Here is a 13058-nt window from a genome sequence, read left to right as displayed (position 1 = left end):
ATCAGACTTCCTTTGTGACCTGGGCCAAGTCCCTGCCCTCTCTGTGCTGTTTACTCATCGGCAAAGTAGTGGCTGTGACAGCATGTGACTGGGGCCAATTATCCATTCAGACACAGCTGACACCTACTTTGTTCTGGGAACTTTAATACTGTGACAAAGTTCTCTAAAATAGGCACCTTCCCCACCGTACCTCATCGCCCAGGGCAGGCAGGCAGAGCAGGCTAGATCTCGTACCGACACTTGCGCACGCCTCCTCCTGGCGCAGAAAGAAACCTGTTCTGTACCAAAATATAAGCAGCAGCTGTGGCTTGGGCCACCAGGTGGAGCATGGGGAACACTCTGGGCCCTGGGAGGACGGAGCCAGTGCCACTAGGAGCTGACTGGCTGGGGATGGTTGTCCACACAGACTCTGGCACCATCTGGGTGGGCCTTGCAGCAGGCGTCCTGGGCCAGACGACGGGGCCCTGGCATCTATCCACCACCAGGACCTGTCTTTAGGCCTAGGCCAAACTCTTCAGAAATCACTACGCACAGATGTGGGCCCCGGTCACGCCTCATGGGCTGTCTCTGGGAAGAAAATCTCCCGGCATCGCTGCACTGTGTCCTGAGGAGACACCACGCTGTGGCCAACAGTCCGGGGGTCGGCAAAGATCTCAAAGTCGTTCCCACCCTGCACACAGAGGACGGGCAGAGGAGGCATATTTAGGCAGAGTCCCTCTCCACATTGGCTGCTACGGACCTGCCCCTCCTCCTGCCCCTTCAGAACTGCCAGGAAGCCCACCTTCTCACCCCTTGTCAGACCTGCCCTGACTTGCTGTGTGATGTAGAACAAGTGCCCAGCCCTCTTGGGGCCCCAGCTTTCCGATCTGTGAAATGGGGCTGGTGAGCAATGGTTGTTCTCCAGGAGCTCCCCAAGAGGTCTGTTGTGTTGCCCCATGTTCTGGCCTTGACCTCGGGTGATTTGCATTGGAGAAGCCACCAGACCTGGCTTCTCGCTGTCCACTGCGTTGGGGGAAACCTGGGGTGGGCCACACTCACAGGGCTGGTCTCGTTCCCAAAGAAGTGGATGGTGTCGAAGCTGTCCTGGTCCAGGCTATCCAGGCAGTAGCGCTTGTCCCAGCCCTCGGGGAAGACGTCAAAGCTGATCATGCCTCCTGTGGGCAGGGGTGGGGACTGTTATTCCCTGCTGGGAGGGGCAGACAAGGCTAACAGAAGGGCTGCTTGTTCATTCATTCATTCAACAACCCTTGAGTGCCTACTGAGGGCCAGGAACAGGACACGGGACAGACTTAGGATCCTCAAGGAAGTTATGACACAGGTTGGACAACAAACAAGACCATGAAGTGGGTGGGGGAAGCTCATCCAGCCAGGGTGGTCAGGCGAGACCTCTGAGGAGGTGGCAATGAGCTGGGACCTGAGCCGAGTGGGGATGGCTGGGGCGCAAAGTACAGCCCCTGAGGCAGGGAAGAGAACGAGCGTCCCAGCAACGGAGGAGGCCGGGAGAGGCAAGGCAAGGATGGGCAGGCCCTGGGCATCACGTGGAGAGGAAGAGCCTAGGGAGGACTTTGGGCAGAGGCATGTCATGACTACAGCTCCAGCCTCTCTGGCCACTGGAGAATGGGTGAGGTGGCAGAGGGGAGCCCGGCTGCGTCAGGGTCAGTTGGAGCCTGGACAAGCTGCTGACAGTGGAAGTGTGAGCACTGGTGGGATTCCAGACAGGGGGCCCTGGGACTTCTAGGAGTTTGGACTTGGGAAGGGGCGGGGGAGAGCATTCAAGGGAGAGGCTCTGGTTTTTGGCCTGAGAAACTGGGTAGGCATGGGGCGTTTACCTCTGAGGTATGAGGTGGGGAAAACTGGGGGCCAGTAAACGCTGAACCCCTTTCTGCATCGGGCTCAGCCACCCTCTCTGCCCTGAGCAGGGGAGGGGCTCCTAAAGCTACTGGGGGCCACAGCCTGGTCTTGGGAGGGGCAGATGGTTTGAGGAGGGGCCCTGTACCAGGCCTCCCAGGTCCTCCGCAGGGTGGACGTACCTCGGGAGAACCTCAGCCCTTTGCCAGCAAACTCTGTTTTCAGGGCTTCCACAAACTTCTCCCGGATCTTCTCTTTCTGCAGAGGGGAGGGGGTGGATGGCAGCTCAGAGGACCTGCTGTGTGCCAGGCCCTGGCTGGGCACACAGTCCACGTGAGCGTGCTGAGCATTCTAGGAGGGTAGGACCCCCAACTGTGCAGATGAGGAAACTAAGGCTCAGAGAGGGGTCGTGCCTTGGTCAAGGTTACCTAGCCTTGGTGGCAGAGCCAGGGCCTAAATCCAGAAGGGATGAGGCTGCCAATGGGGCTGTGAGCTGGGTCTTCTGAAGGGGGCCTCAGAGGAGAGACACAAGCAGGAAGGGCGAGGAGACGGGGCAATCTGGATCCCACATCAATGTCCACCTCAGGGCAGGGCTCGATCCCGTTAGCTGTGCCCAGCTCAACAAAGCAAATACTCAGAAATGAGTGCGGGAGCTGAGAGCAGGAGACCTGTGAGGAGGTGGCTGTGGGCATTCACAGAGGGCAGTAGGATGTCAGTCATGACAGAGCACCCACCATGCAAAGACATGGCTGGGCTGGGGACTAGGTAGTGCCCAGGCCGGCCCCGTCCCTCTGAGCAGGAACTCTGGCAGCAGCTCTGCAAACATGGAGCAGGGGGACATTCCCCCCCAAGCCCCCATGATCTCCATCTCAGAGGGCCACAAAGGGGAGCAGCTATGCCCAGCCTGAGGGGCAGCTGAACATCTAAACCAGCCAGCAGGACATTCAGCTGACAGAGGGTCTCGAGACCGGGCTGGGAAGTCTGACCACATCCTTGGGGACAAAGAGGCGCTGAGGATTCTGGAGCACAGGAGTGGGGTGGCTGGTATGGCCCTGTAGTCAGAGCTGGGTAGGACTGGGGCGGAAAGGCAGGCAGTGGTCAGCAGCATGGAGCTTGGAGAAGTGGACCAGGGAGGATGTCAGATATAAAGCCAGACACCCCCCAGCCTGAGTTCTGAAGGCAAGTAGCCAGGCTTGGCTACTGTACTCCTCAGCTGTGTGACCATGGGCAAGTCACCTGACCTCTCTGAGCCTATTTCCTGGAGTAAAGGATGGAGAAGTAATGAATGACCAGTGCCTGCTTCCCTCTCATGGAAAAGCAGAGATAAGGGATGTGAGCCCCCTGCCAGCCTTGGCCTGGCTTTCCAGCAGGTAGGTGGGCCCCAGGGAGGCCAGAGTGCCCACCAGTGGCCACTCTGTAGGCCCAGGGCTACCACTAAGAGTGCCCCAAGCTCTGAAGAAATGTTTCCACATGGCTGAGGCTGGCTGCACCCCCCTTCTCTGGAGAACAAGGCTGGTCACTGGACAGCCCCATGTGCAAGGCCAGCCTCGGCAGGGACCGGCACTGTGACCTGGAGCTGGTTACTCACCCTCTGGCCTCAGTGTCCTCATCTAAGGAAGGGAAGTACTCATCCCCCCTTCAGGGTTCTGGAAGACGAGCTGGGTTAAGCATTTATTTATACTAGCTCTGGGCCAGGGCAGGGCACACAGATCAGGAAGGTTCATGCCCCTCCAGTGCCAGAAGGGAGCAAACAAGAGCCAAAAATACTTGAGAAGGCCCTGGGGTGGGGAGTTAGTGTGTGGCTCCCCAACCCCATGCCAGGTGGGGTTCATGTGCCACCTCGTCCAGTCCTCATGACAGCCCATGGGATGGGAACTGCTATTACTCCCACCTTACACATAAGAAAACTGAGGCACACGTTAGTAAAGATGCTTTTCCAGGTTACAAGGCAAATGGGTAGAGCTGGGACTGGGAACCTGGGTGGACAGGAAGGGATAACCTCTCAGCACGTGTGTGTGGGGGAGGGGTTCTTTGCCAGTGACCAATCCTAACTACTCCAAAAAAAAAAAAAAAAAGTCCCCTTGGCTGGGCACAGCGGCTCACGTCTATAATCCCAGCACTTTGGGAGGCCAAGGTGGGCGGATCACTTGAGGCCAGGGGTTTGAGACCAGCCTGAACATGGAAAAACACTGCCCCTACTAAAAAATACAAAAATTAGGCCGGGTGCAGTGGCTCATGCCTGTAATTCCAGCACTTTGGGAGGCCGAGGAGGGCGGATCACAAAGTTAAGAGATCGAGACCATCCCGGCCAGCATGGAGAAACCCTGTCTCTACTAAAAATACAAAAATTAGCTGGGCGTGGTGGCGGGTGCCTGTAGTCCCAGCTACTCGGGAGGCTGAGGCAGGAGAATCGCTTGAACCCGGGAGGCAGAGGTTGCAGTGAGCCGAGATCTCACCACTGCACTCCAGCCTGGCGACAGAGTGAGACTCCATCTCAAAAAAAAAACCCAAAACCAAAACCAAAAAAATCAGCCAGGTGGTGGCATGAACCTGTAATCCCAGCTACTCCGGAGGCTGAGGCAGGAGAATTGCTTGAGCCTGGGCAGCGGAAGTTGTAGTGAGCTGAGATCACGCTACTGTACTCCAGCCTGGGTGACAGAGCAAGACTCTATCGAGAAAAAAAAAGTCCCTGTGCCTGTGGGCACTGCCTTCCCTAAGCCTCAGCCTTAGGAGTCAGGAATCACTGAGCTGGGAGGCACCCTCAGGGAGGCACCAGAGGGCCAAGGGCAAAATCAAATCTTTGCTCTGCAACCAGCTCCCTATGTGACCTCGGGCAGGGCCCTTCTGATCGAGCCTTGGTTTCCTCATTTATAAAATGGAGATAATACTACTCATTTCATTCATTCAAAAGGTATTTCTTGCCGGGCACAGTGGCTCACACCTATAATCACTTTGGAAGGTTGAGGTGGGTGGATTGCCTGAGCTCAGGAGTTTGAGACCAGCCTGGGCAACACGATGAAACCCCATCTCTACTAAAATACAAAATATTAGGCCGGGCACGGTGGCTCACGCCTGTAATCCCAGCACTTTGGGAGGCTGAGGCAGGCGGATCACAAGCTCAGAAGATCGAGACCATCCTGGCCAACATGGTGAAACCCCGTCTCTACTAAAAATACAAAAAATTAGCTGGGCATGGTGGTGCATGTAAGCCTAGCTACTTGGGAGGCTGAGGCAGAAGAATCGCTTGAATCAGGGAGTCAGAGGTTCCAGTGAGCCGAGATTGCGCCACTGCACTCCAGCCTGGTGACAGAGCGAGACTCCGTCTCAACAACAACAACAAAAAATTAGCCAGGCGTGGCGACATGTGCCTGTAGTCCCAGATACTCGGGAGGCTGAGGCAGGAGAATTGCTTGAACCTAGGAGGTGGAGGTTGCAGTGAGCCGAGATTGTGCCACAGCACTCCAGCCTGGGTGACAGAGCGAGACTCCAAAAAAAAAAAAAAAGGGTATTTCTTTGTGAGGTGCTGTGGCTCACACCTATAGTCCTGGTGCTTTGGAAGGCTGAGACAGAAGGCCCACTTGAGGCTAGGAGTTCAAAACTGGCCTGGGAGACACAGCGAGATCCCATCCCTACAAAAAATTTAAAAAATTAGCCTGGAATGATGTAATGCACCTGTGGTCCCAGCTACTCAGGAGGCTGAGGTGTGAGGATCGCTTGAGCCTCAGAGATCGAGACTGCAGTGAGCTAGGACTGGATCACTGCACTGCACTCCAGATTGGGCAACAGAGTAAGACCCTGTCTCAAAAACAACAATAATAACAAAAAGTATACCATGTGCCAGGCATAGGGGATCCAGAGGAGAACAAGCCGCAGAAATCCCTGCCCTCATGGAGCTTACAGTTCTGGGACAGGGACAGACAGTAATTCGGATTTTAAAAGTAGATGGTGAAAGTTGTCCAAGGCTGCTTGGGGAGAAATAAGGTAGGGGAAGGAGCAGGAAGTGCAGCAGTGGATGTGATACTCTCGGAGGCCCCACTGGGAAAAGGACGTGAAAGGGGATTTGAAGGAGGGGAGGGACGAGCTGGGCCTGAGAGAAGTGTGCTCTGGCAGAGGCACAGCACTCTAGAATCAGCCAAGAGGTCATAGCTGGAGCAGAGGGCAGGGAGAGCCACCAAACAGGTCAGAGAGAATGACGGAACGACGCAGAAGGGCCAGCGTGGAAAGGTTTGGATGGGTAGATGGCTCCATCCCCGAGAGGGATGGAGGCGGTGGGGAGAAAAGCAAAATGCACATCAAGGTTTAGCAGGGGCAGCACAGGCAGAGGTGAGAGGACCCTGGTGTGTTCCAGGAATAGAAAGTGGAACTTGAAGGGCACAGAGAGGAGACGCGGAGAGCCGGAGCCAGACAGAGCCCTCAGGGCTTGAGGCACCATAGGAGGAGGCTAGGACATCATCCAGTTGGCAAAGAGGAGCCAAGGAAGGATCATAAGTGAGGGGACGGGGCTGGGGGGTGAATGCAGCTGATGTGTTTGAAAGGTTCTAATGGGCCGTGCGCGGTGGCTCACGCCTGTAATCCCAGCACTTTGGGAGGCCGAGGTAGGCGGATCACCTTAGGTCAGGAGTTCAAGACCAGCCTGGCCAACATGGTGAAACCCTGTCTCTACTAAAAACCCTGTCTCTACTAAAACCCTGTCTCTACTACAAAAATTAGCTGGGTGTAGTGGTGCACACCTGTAATCCCAGCTACTTAGGAGGCTGAGGCAGAAGAATCGCTTGAACACGGGAGGTGGGAGTTGCAGTGAGCCGAGATCATGCCACTGCACTCCAGCCTCTATCTATTTTTTTGGAGACTCTATCTCCAAAAAAAAAAAAAAGAAAGGAAGGTTCTCAGTGGCATTGCTAGACAGCAGGCTGGCAGGGCTATGCAGGGGGTGGGGAGGGACAGAGAGGAAAGTTGGGGTAGCCTGGGGCTGGGGAAAGGGGTAATCTAGAGAGTGGGGTCTCAGTTCTGCAGATGAACAGATTTGACACTGACTTGAGAGGCTGATGAAATAGGAGTTGTTGGACCCAATGTGGGTGGGAAGGTGGAAATGATATTCCCAGGTGTTGGCCTGGCTCAGTAGGTGGCTGCCTGGTGCTGGCCACCTAGTAAGGGGGACCAGCAGCACTGGAAAGATGCAGGTATGTCTACAACAATGGCGCAAGGTAGGTGCCTGAAAGGGTATCAGTTAAATCAGAACACATCCCCCAGTCTATTTTACCGATGAGAAAATAAAGGCTCAGATAAATTGAGTGACGGAGGCCCTACAGGCCTAAGGTTGCATAGCTAGCGGTACCTTGTCCAGTTCGGAGAACTCGATCCTCTCCTCCAGGGTGCAGCTCCGGCCTATGGGCGAGATGTTCAGCATGCCATTCCGGAACTCGATGAAGGTTCCACTGGTGGTGAGGGAGGGCAGGGAGCCAGAGAGAACCAGAACGGCCCTGAATTCAAATCTAGCCCCACCTGGGACCCCAGCCTCCTAGGACTTCAAAGGGGACAAGAATCCACACTCCCCACAAAAAAATCAGGGGCCCTAGTATCTCCAGGCTCCCTCTTAGGGACCCACACTTCTCCTCCCTCAGGCCCCAGGTTCTGGAGACCAGGCTGGTAGGACCTCACCGCTTCTTGGGCAGCCTGAGCAGGGCCATGTAGCTGAGGCAGTAGTTGATCAAGTCCTGCAGCAGCTCCTCCCCCAGGTGGTTCTGGATGGTCTGGCCAAGGAACACAGGGCTCTGAGAGTGGCCTGGGCTGCCTGACCCTGAGACAGCCACAGTGTCTCTCCCCCAACCCAGGACAGAAGCCCCCATGGACTGCTCCACTATGGAAAAGTGGGGTGCCCCTGGCTAAGCCCTGGGGGACACTGACCTGCTTGGAGAGCAGTCGTCCGTGCTTATACTGCACTGTCCCGTTCTCGGCAAACACATAATCAAATTTCTCAATGACTTCGGGGTCACATAGAGGACAGGAGGAAGAAAGAGTGTGAGACCACGTCTGTGACCCCACAGGCAAGTAAAGAGAGAGGAAGCCCACACCCTTGGTTTCACGTTCAAAGGCCATTTGTTCAATCCGAGGCTGCAACCTGCTTCTCCAGCCTTTCTCCCTCTGCAGCTTGGTTTTCTTCCAAAGAAGCCAGTCACACCTGTGGGCCTCTGCACACAGGCATCCGTGCAGGTCCTTCTGTCAGAACCGCCCTTCCCTGGCTTCCCTGCCACTCATCCTCCAAGATCCAGCTTCCTCCTCTGGAAGTCATGCAGTACTCTGGCAGAGGGCGTCATTTCCACTCTGTGCTTCCCTGCCCCTCTGCAGAAGGGCTTCCTTCTGTTCTACAGCTGCCATCGCACTTGGTTCTCAAGGCTGGCTGCATGGGAGAGTTGGAGGTTTCAGCTCTGGCTGCCACGAGAAGCAGCTGGAGTGGGTGGGAGGTTGGAGGCACAGGGAGCACAGCCCAGAGGCTGTTGCGGGGTCTGGGTGGCACGTGGTTACCTGGACTATGATGGCGTGGTGGAGATGGAGACAGAGGGGACAGGGAGATATTTTGGGGTTTGCTGATGGAATAAACAAGAGGTGAGGAAAAGGAAAAATTCAAGGAAGTTTCTGGCTTGAGGAACTGGAGGCACCCACTTTGACTGGGCTGAGACCAATGGCTCTGAGGTCCAGTCAATTTCCTGGATAACTTCAGAGTCATCCTCTGTTAAATGGGATGATCACGCCTACTCTAAAGTGTGATTGTAGGGATCAAATGCAATGATATTAACACATGATCATTTTTGACAAATGGTAGCCATCATTGGTTCTGCCCTTTATTTATTTATTTATTTTATTTTTTTGGATGCGGAGCCTCACTCTATCACCCAGGCAGGAGTGCAGTGACCTGATCTTGGCTCACTGCAACCTCCGCCTCCCAGGTTCAAGCGATTCTCCTACCTCAATCTCCTGAGTAGCTGGGATTACAGGCACATGCCAACATACCCAGCTAATTTTTTGTATTTTTAGTAGAGACAGGGTTTCACCATGTTGGCCAGGCAGGTCTTGAACTCCTCATCTCAAGTGATCCACCCGCCTCGGCCTCCCAAAGTGCTGGGATTACAGGTGTAAGCCGCTGTGCCAGCCGGTTCAGCCCATTTTAAAGATGAGGAAATCAAGACTCAGCAGGGAGAAATGAGAATGTAAACTGCATACGGGCAGGTTTTGCTTGCTTTCTCCCAGCTATTTCCCAAGGGCCTGGCACAATCCCTGGCAATAGGAGGTGCTCAAGTGTTTGTCAAATCAGTGAGGGAACTATCTGGCTGCTCTCTCTCTACTTCTTCTGCCCCACAGAAGCAGGACTGGCTCTTTGAAGATGCCCAGGAATCTCTCAAACTCCCCACTCCCTCTACCCCCAGCCTCACTCCTACCTTCATCCCCGTCACCCAGCTGCTCAGCGATCTTACAGTAGTCAGAGCCGCCCACCACACCGATCTGCACTCTACTTCGCAGCTTCTGCAGGAAGGCAGCCACCTCGGGGTCAATTTTCTATGGGGGGAGAGGGGAAGCATAGCATTCTGGCTTTCAACATGTCTAGGACCTCCACTTAGCCCTCACTTAGTGCTCAGAGCCCAGGAAGCCCACATTCTACCTGGATCTGAAGCAGTACAAAGCTTAGACACCAAAAATTAGACAGGTTGGGCACCGTGGCTCAGGTCTGTAATCCCAACACTTTGTGAGGCCAAGGCAGAAGGATCACTTGACCCAGGAGTTTGAGACTACAGCCTAGGCAGCAAAAGAAGACATCGTCTCTATGAAAAAAAAATTTTTTTTTTTTTTGGAGATGAATTTTTGCTCTGTCACCCAGGCTGGAGTGCAGTGGTGTGATTCCGGCTCACAGAAACCTCTGCCCAGGCTGGAGTGCGATGGCACGATCTTGGCTCACTGCAACCTCCGCCTCCCGGGTTCAAGCGATTCTTCTTCTTCAGCCTCCCGAGTAGCTGGGATTACAGGCACCTGCCACCATGCCCAGCTAAGTTTTAAATTTTTAGTAGAGACAGGGTTTCGCCATGTTGGCCAGGCTGGTCTCAAACTCTTGAATTCAGGTGATCCACCCGCCTGGGCCTCCCCAAGTGTTGGGATTATAGGCGTGAGCCACCGTGCCCGGCCGAAAATTTTTAAAAATTAGCCAGGCATGGGCTGGGCACGGTGGTTCACGCCTGTAATCCCAGCACTTTGGGAGGCCCAGGAGGATGGATCACCTGAAGTCAGGAGTTTGAGACCAGCCTGGCCAACATGGAGAAACCCAGTCTCTACCAAAAATTAAAAAAAAAAAAAAAAATTGGCCATGTGCGCTGGCTCACGCCTGTAATCCCAGCACTTTGGGAGGCTGAGGCGGGTGGATTATGAGGTCAGGACATCGAGACCATCCTGGCTAACATGGTGAAACCCCGTCTCTACTAAAAAATACAAAAAATTAGCCGGGCGTGGTGGCACGTGCCTGTAGTCCCAGCTACTCGGGAGGCTGAGGCAGGAGAATGGCGTGAACCTGGGAGGCAGAGCTTGCAGTGAGCCGAGATCACGTCACAGCACTCCAGCCTGGGCAACAGAGCGAGACTCCGTCTCAAAAAAAAAAAAAAAAAAAAAATTAGCTGGGCATGGTGGCAGGCGCCTGTAATCCCAGCTACTCAGGGGCTGAGGCAGGAGAATCCCTTGAACCTGGGAGGTGGAGGTTGCAGTGAGCCGAGATCATGCCATCGCACTCCAGCCTGGGGGCAAGAATGAGATTTCGTCTCCAAAAAAAAAAAAAAAAAGAAATTAGCCAGGCATGGTGGCACTTGCCTGTAGTCCCAGCTACTCCAGAAGCTGAGGCGGGAGAATCACTTGAGCCCAGGAGTTCGAGGCTGCAGTGAGCTGTGATAGCGCCACTGCACTCCAGACTGAGTGACAGAGCGATTCCCTGGTCTCTAACAACAACAAAATAGCATCACAATCAAGATGATTTTTGAGGAGCCAAAGAACAGCAACAACAAAAATAGCCTCACAAAACAATGCTTAATATTTGCTCTGGGCAAATAGATCCAGATAAAGGCCTGGAGGGAAGCCACACCACAGTAACCACATTAACTTGGGGAGCCAGCCAGGCCTGGGATCCTGGTGTGGTCAGAGGGGACTTTACCCTTCTCTGTTACGTTTCCATTCTTTACCAGGAAAGTGTGCTCATGAAAATGTGTACAATTAAAAATTAACTTTCAAAAGGCACTAAGCACAGAGGCTGGCCCATAGACAAATTAATAGGCTGTTCTTATTCAGGTTGTTATGTTTGTGGAGCAAAAGGTCAGAGGGAGGGGTCAGAACTGTGCCTAGGCCCTGCCACCTTTGTTCCAGTTCTTTGTTTGTTTGAGATGGAGTTTCACTCTTGTTGCCCAGGCTGGAATGCAACGGCACAATCTTGGCTCACTACAACCTCCACTTCCTGGGTTCAATCGATTCTCCTGCTTCTGCCTCCCCAGTAGCTGGGACTACAGGCGCACGCTACCACGCCCAGCTATTTTTTGTGTTTTTTTTTGTTTTTTTTTTTGTTTTGAGACTGAGTCTCGCTCTGTCACCCAGGCTGGAGTGCAATGGCACATTCTCGGCTCACTGCAACTTCTGCCTCTCAGGTTCAAGCGATTCTCCTGCCTCAGCCTCCCGAGTAGCTAGGATTACAGGTGCATGCCACCACGCCTGGCTAATTTTTTGTATTTTTAGTAGAGACAGGGTTTCACGATATTGGTCAGGCTGGTCTTAAACTCCTGACATCATGATCTGTCTGCCTCGGCCTCCCAAAGTGCTGGGATTACAGGCGTGAGCCACTGAACCCAGCCTAATTTTTGTATTTGTAGTAGAGACGGGGTTTCACCATGTTAGCCAGGCTGATCTAGAATTCCTGACCTCAGGTGATCCGCCCACCACGGCCTCCCAAAGTGCTGGGATTACAGGCGTGAGCCACGGCAACTGGCCCACCTTTGCTCCAGTCCTGCTATCTTCCTCCCGGATCCACCCCTGCAGGAAGGCCTCCAGGGCCCAAGCCAGGGCAACTTCAACACAGAGGATGGGGAGGGGCATTCGGGACCTAAGAGAGGAGGCTAAGACCTGGGTTCCCATCAGCCACTGCCCAGTAAAGCCCATCCCACTGCTCTGCCACGCTAGGAGACCTGTTGGTTGGTCCTTGAGGCCCCCAGACTGGAGGGTGGGTTACCCACAGGGAGGGCATGAATGAAGCCTGCTTACTGATGCATCCAGCTGGTGAGGGGGCTTTTGGGGACTCACAATGAGACCCAATGGGAGAAAAACTGAGCAGAGGTAAGAGGCTCAACACAGCAAGAGTCTTTAGAAGAAAACTACACTCTTACCCTCACTATGCCTCAGTGTCCTCACAGCAAACAGACTAGGCCTGGAGCCTCTCACCTCCGGGTGGGTAGAGCCCATTAACGAATTCGAAAAGAAGCCCTCTCTGCTCCTCGACTGGGGGTGGAAGGTAAAGTGGGTGATGGGGCTTCAGAAACTAGACCCAGGCCCAGGCCTGCAAAAGTCGGGGTGGGAAGACTCCCAGACGCCCTGTCTCCCACAGATGGTGACTGACGCTTGGCTGTGTGCTTGTGTGCCTGGAACCCCGGTTCAGAAGCCAGCTCCGACCACTGGTGTGTCCTAGGGCTGAACTAGGGTGGGATTCCCGGCTCAGGAGGCGGGAGCGTCCGCGAGCCAGGCCTTAGCGGCGTGCGAAAGCCTCTGGGGAGGGAGGGAGCTAGGCCCCTGCTCGCCGCCTCCTCCCTCCAATACTGGATCCAACCCCAGCACTCCCAAGCAGAACACAGGCAGGGACGCTGCGGGTCAGTGACGTGAGGGCCAGTCCCCTTACTCCCAGTGGGTGGCCCCGGATGTCAGGGGGCCGGGTACCGCCGCATCCCACACTCTGTCCTGGGGTGTCCACGGTCACGCTGCTGCAGACCCCACACTCAGCCTCGGAGGTGTCCGCGTGACACTCCCGGCGGGAGCTTCCAAACTTCAGGGTCCTACCTGGCGAGCCGGCGTGAGGGTCCCGTCCACGTCAAACAGGCAGAGGACGCGCTCCTTCCTGCGGGCTGCCTGGGCGGTGACTGCCATGGCTGCAGATCCGCGCGCGGGGCGGAGTCCCGAAGATACAGCCGCAGAAGCAGCTCAGGGAT

The 13058-nt window shown here is 54.8% G+C and overlaps 1 protein-coding gene across 4 annotated transcripts; it reads right to left on the bottom strand.

Annotated features, from left to right (window-relative positions):
* Positions 1 to 127: 127 nt before the first annotated feature.
* Positions 128 to 13058, bottom strand: PMM1 (phosphomannomutase 1). Of its 4 annotated transcripts, XM_055253093.2 has the most exons (8): positions 12910 to 13053; positions 9282 to 9399; positions 7753 to 7829; positions 7507 to 7598; positions 7184 to 7283; positions 2031 to 2106; positions 1039 to 1154; positions 128 to 670 (listed from the first exon to the last, which is right to left on the bottom strand). In XM_055253093.2, the coding sequence occupies exons 1-8, from the start codon at positions 12994 to 12996 to the stop codon at positions 548 to 550; spliced, it is 789 nt and encodes a 262-aa protein (XP_055109068.1). In that variant the 5' UTR covers positions 12997 to 13053; the 3' UTR covers positions 128 to 547. The 4 variants fall into 4 exon arrangements, with proteins under 4 accessions (XP_055109068.1, XP_063479089.1, XP_055109069.1 ...); XM_063623019.1 differs by having other exon boundaries at positions 128 to 1154; positions 12910 to 13058; XM_055253094.2 differs by lacking the exon at positions 12910 to 13053 and having other exon boundaries at positions 7753 to 8245; positions 9282 to 9352.

Source organism: Symphalangus syndactylus, chromosome 18 (genome assembly GCF_028878055.3).
Source record: "Symphalangus syndactylus isolate Jambi chromosome 18, NHGRI_mSymSyn1-v2.1_pri, whole genome shotgun sequence".
Lineage (NCBI taxonomy): Eukaryota > Metazoa > Chordata > Mammalia > Primates > Hylobatidae > Symphalangus > Symphalangus syndactylus.
This window is presented reverse-complemented; position numbering and strand designations above follow the sequence as displayed.

Bases quoted from the DNA above. Each gene is read 5' to 3' on its own strand.
- PMM1 (XM_063623019.1), bottom strand. From the start codon at position 12,996: ATGGCAGTCACCGCCCAGGCAGCCCGCAGGAAGGAGCGCGTCCTCTGC. The intron at 7,830-9,281 runs GTAGGAGTGAGG...GTGACCCCGAAG, and splicing joins GCTGGGTGACGGGGATGAAG to TCATTGAGAAATTTGATTAT. The intron at 7,284-7,506 runs GTGAGGTCCTAC...CCTCACCACCAG, and splicing joins CTCAGGCTGCCCAAGAAGCG to TGGAACCTTCATCGAGTTCC.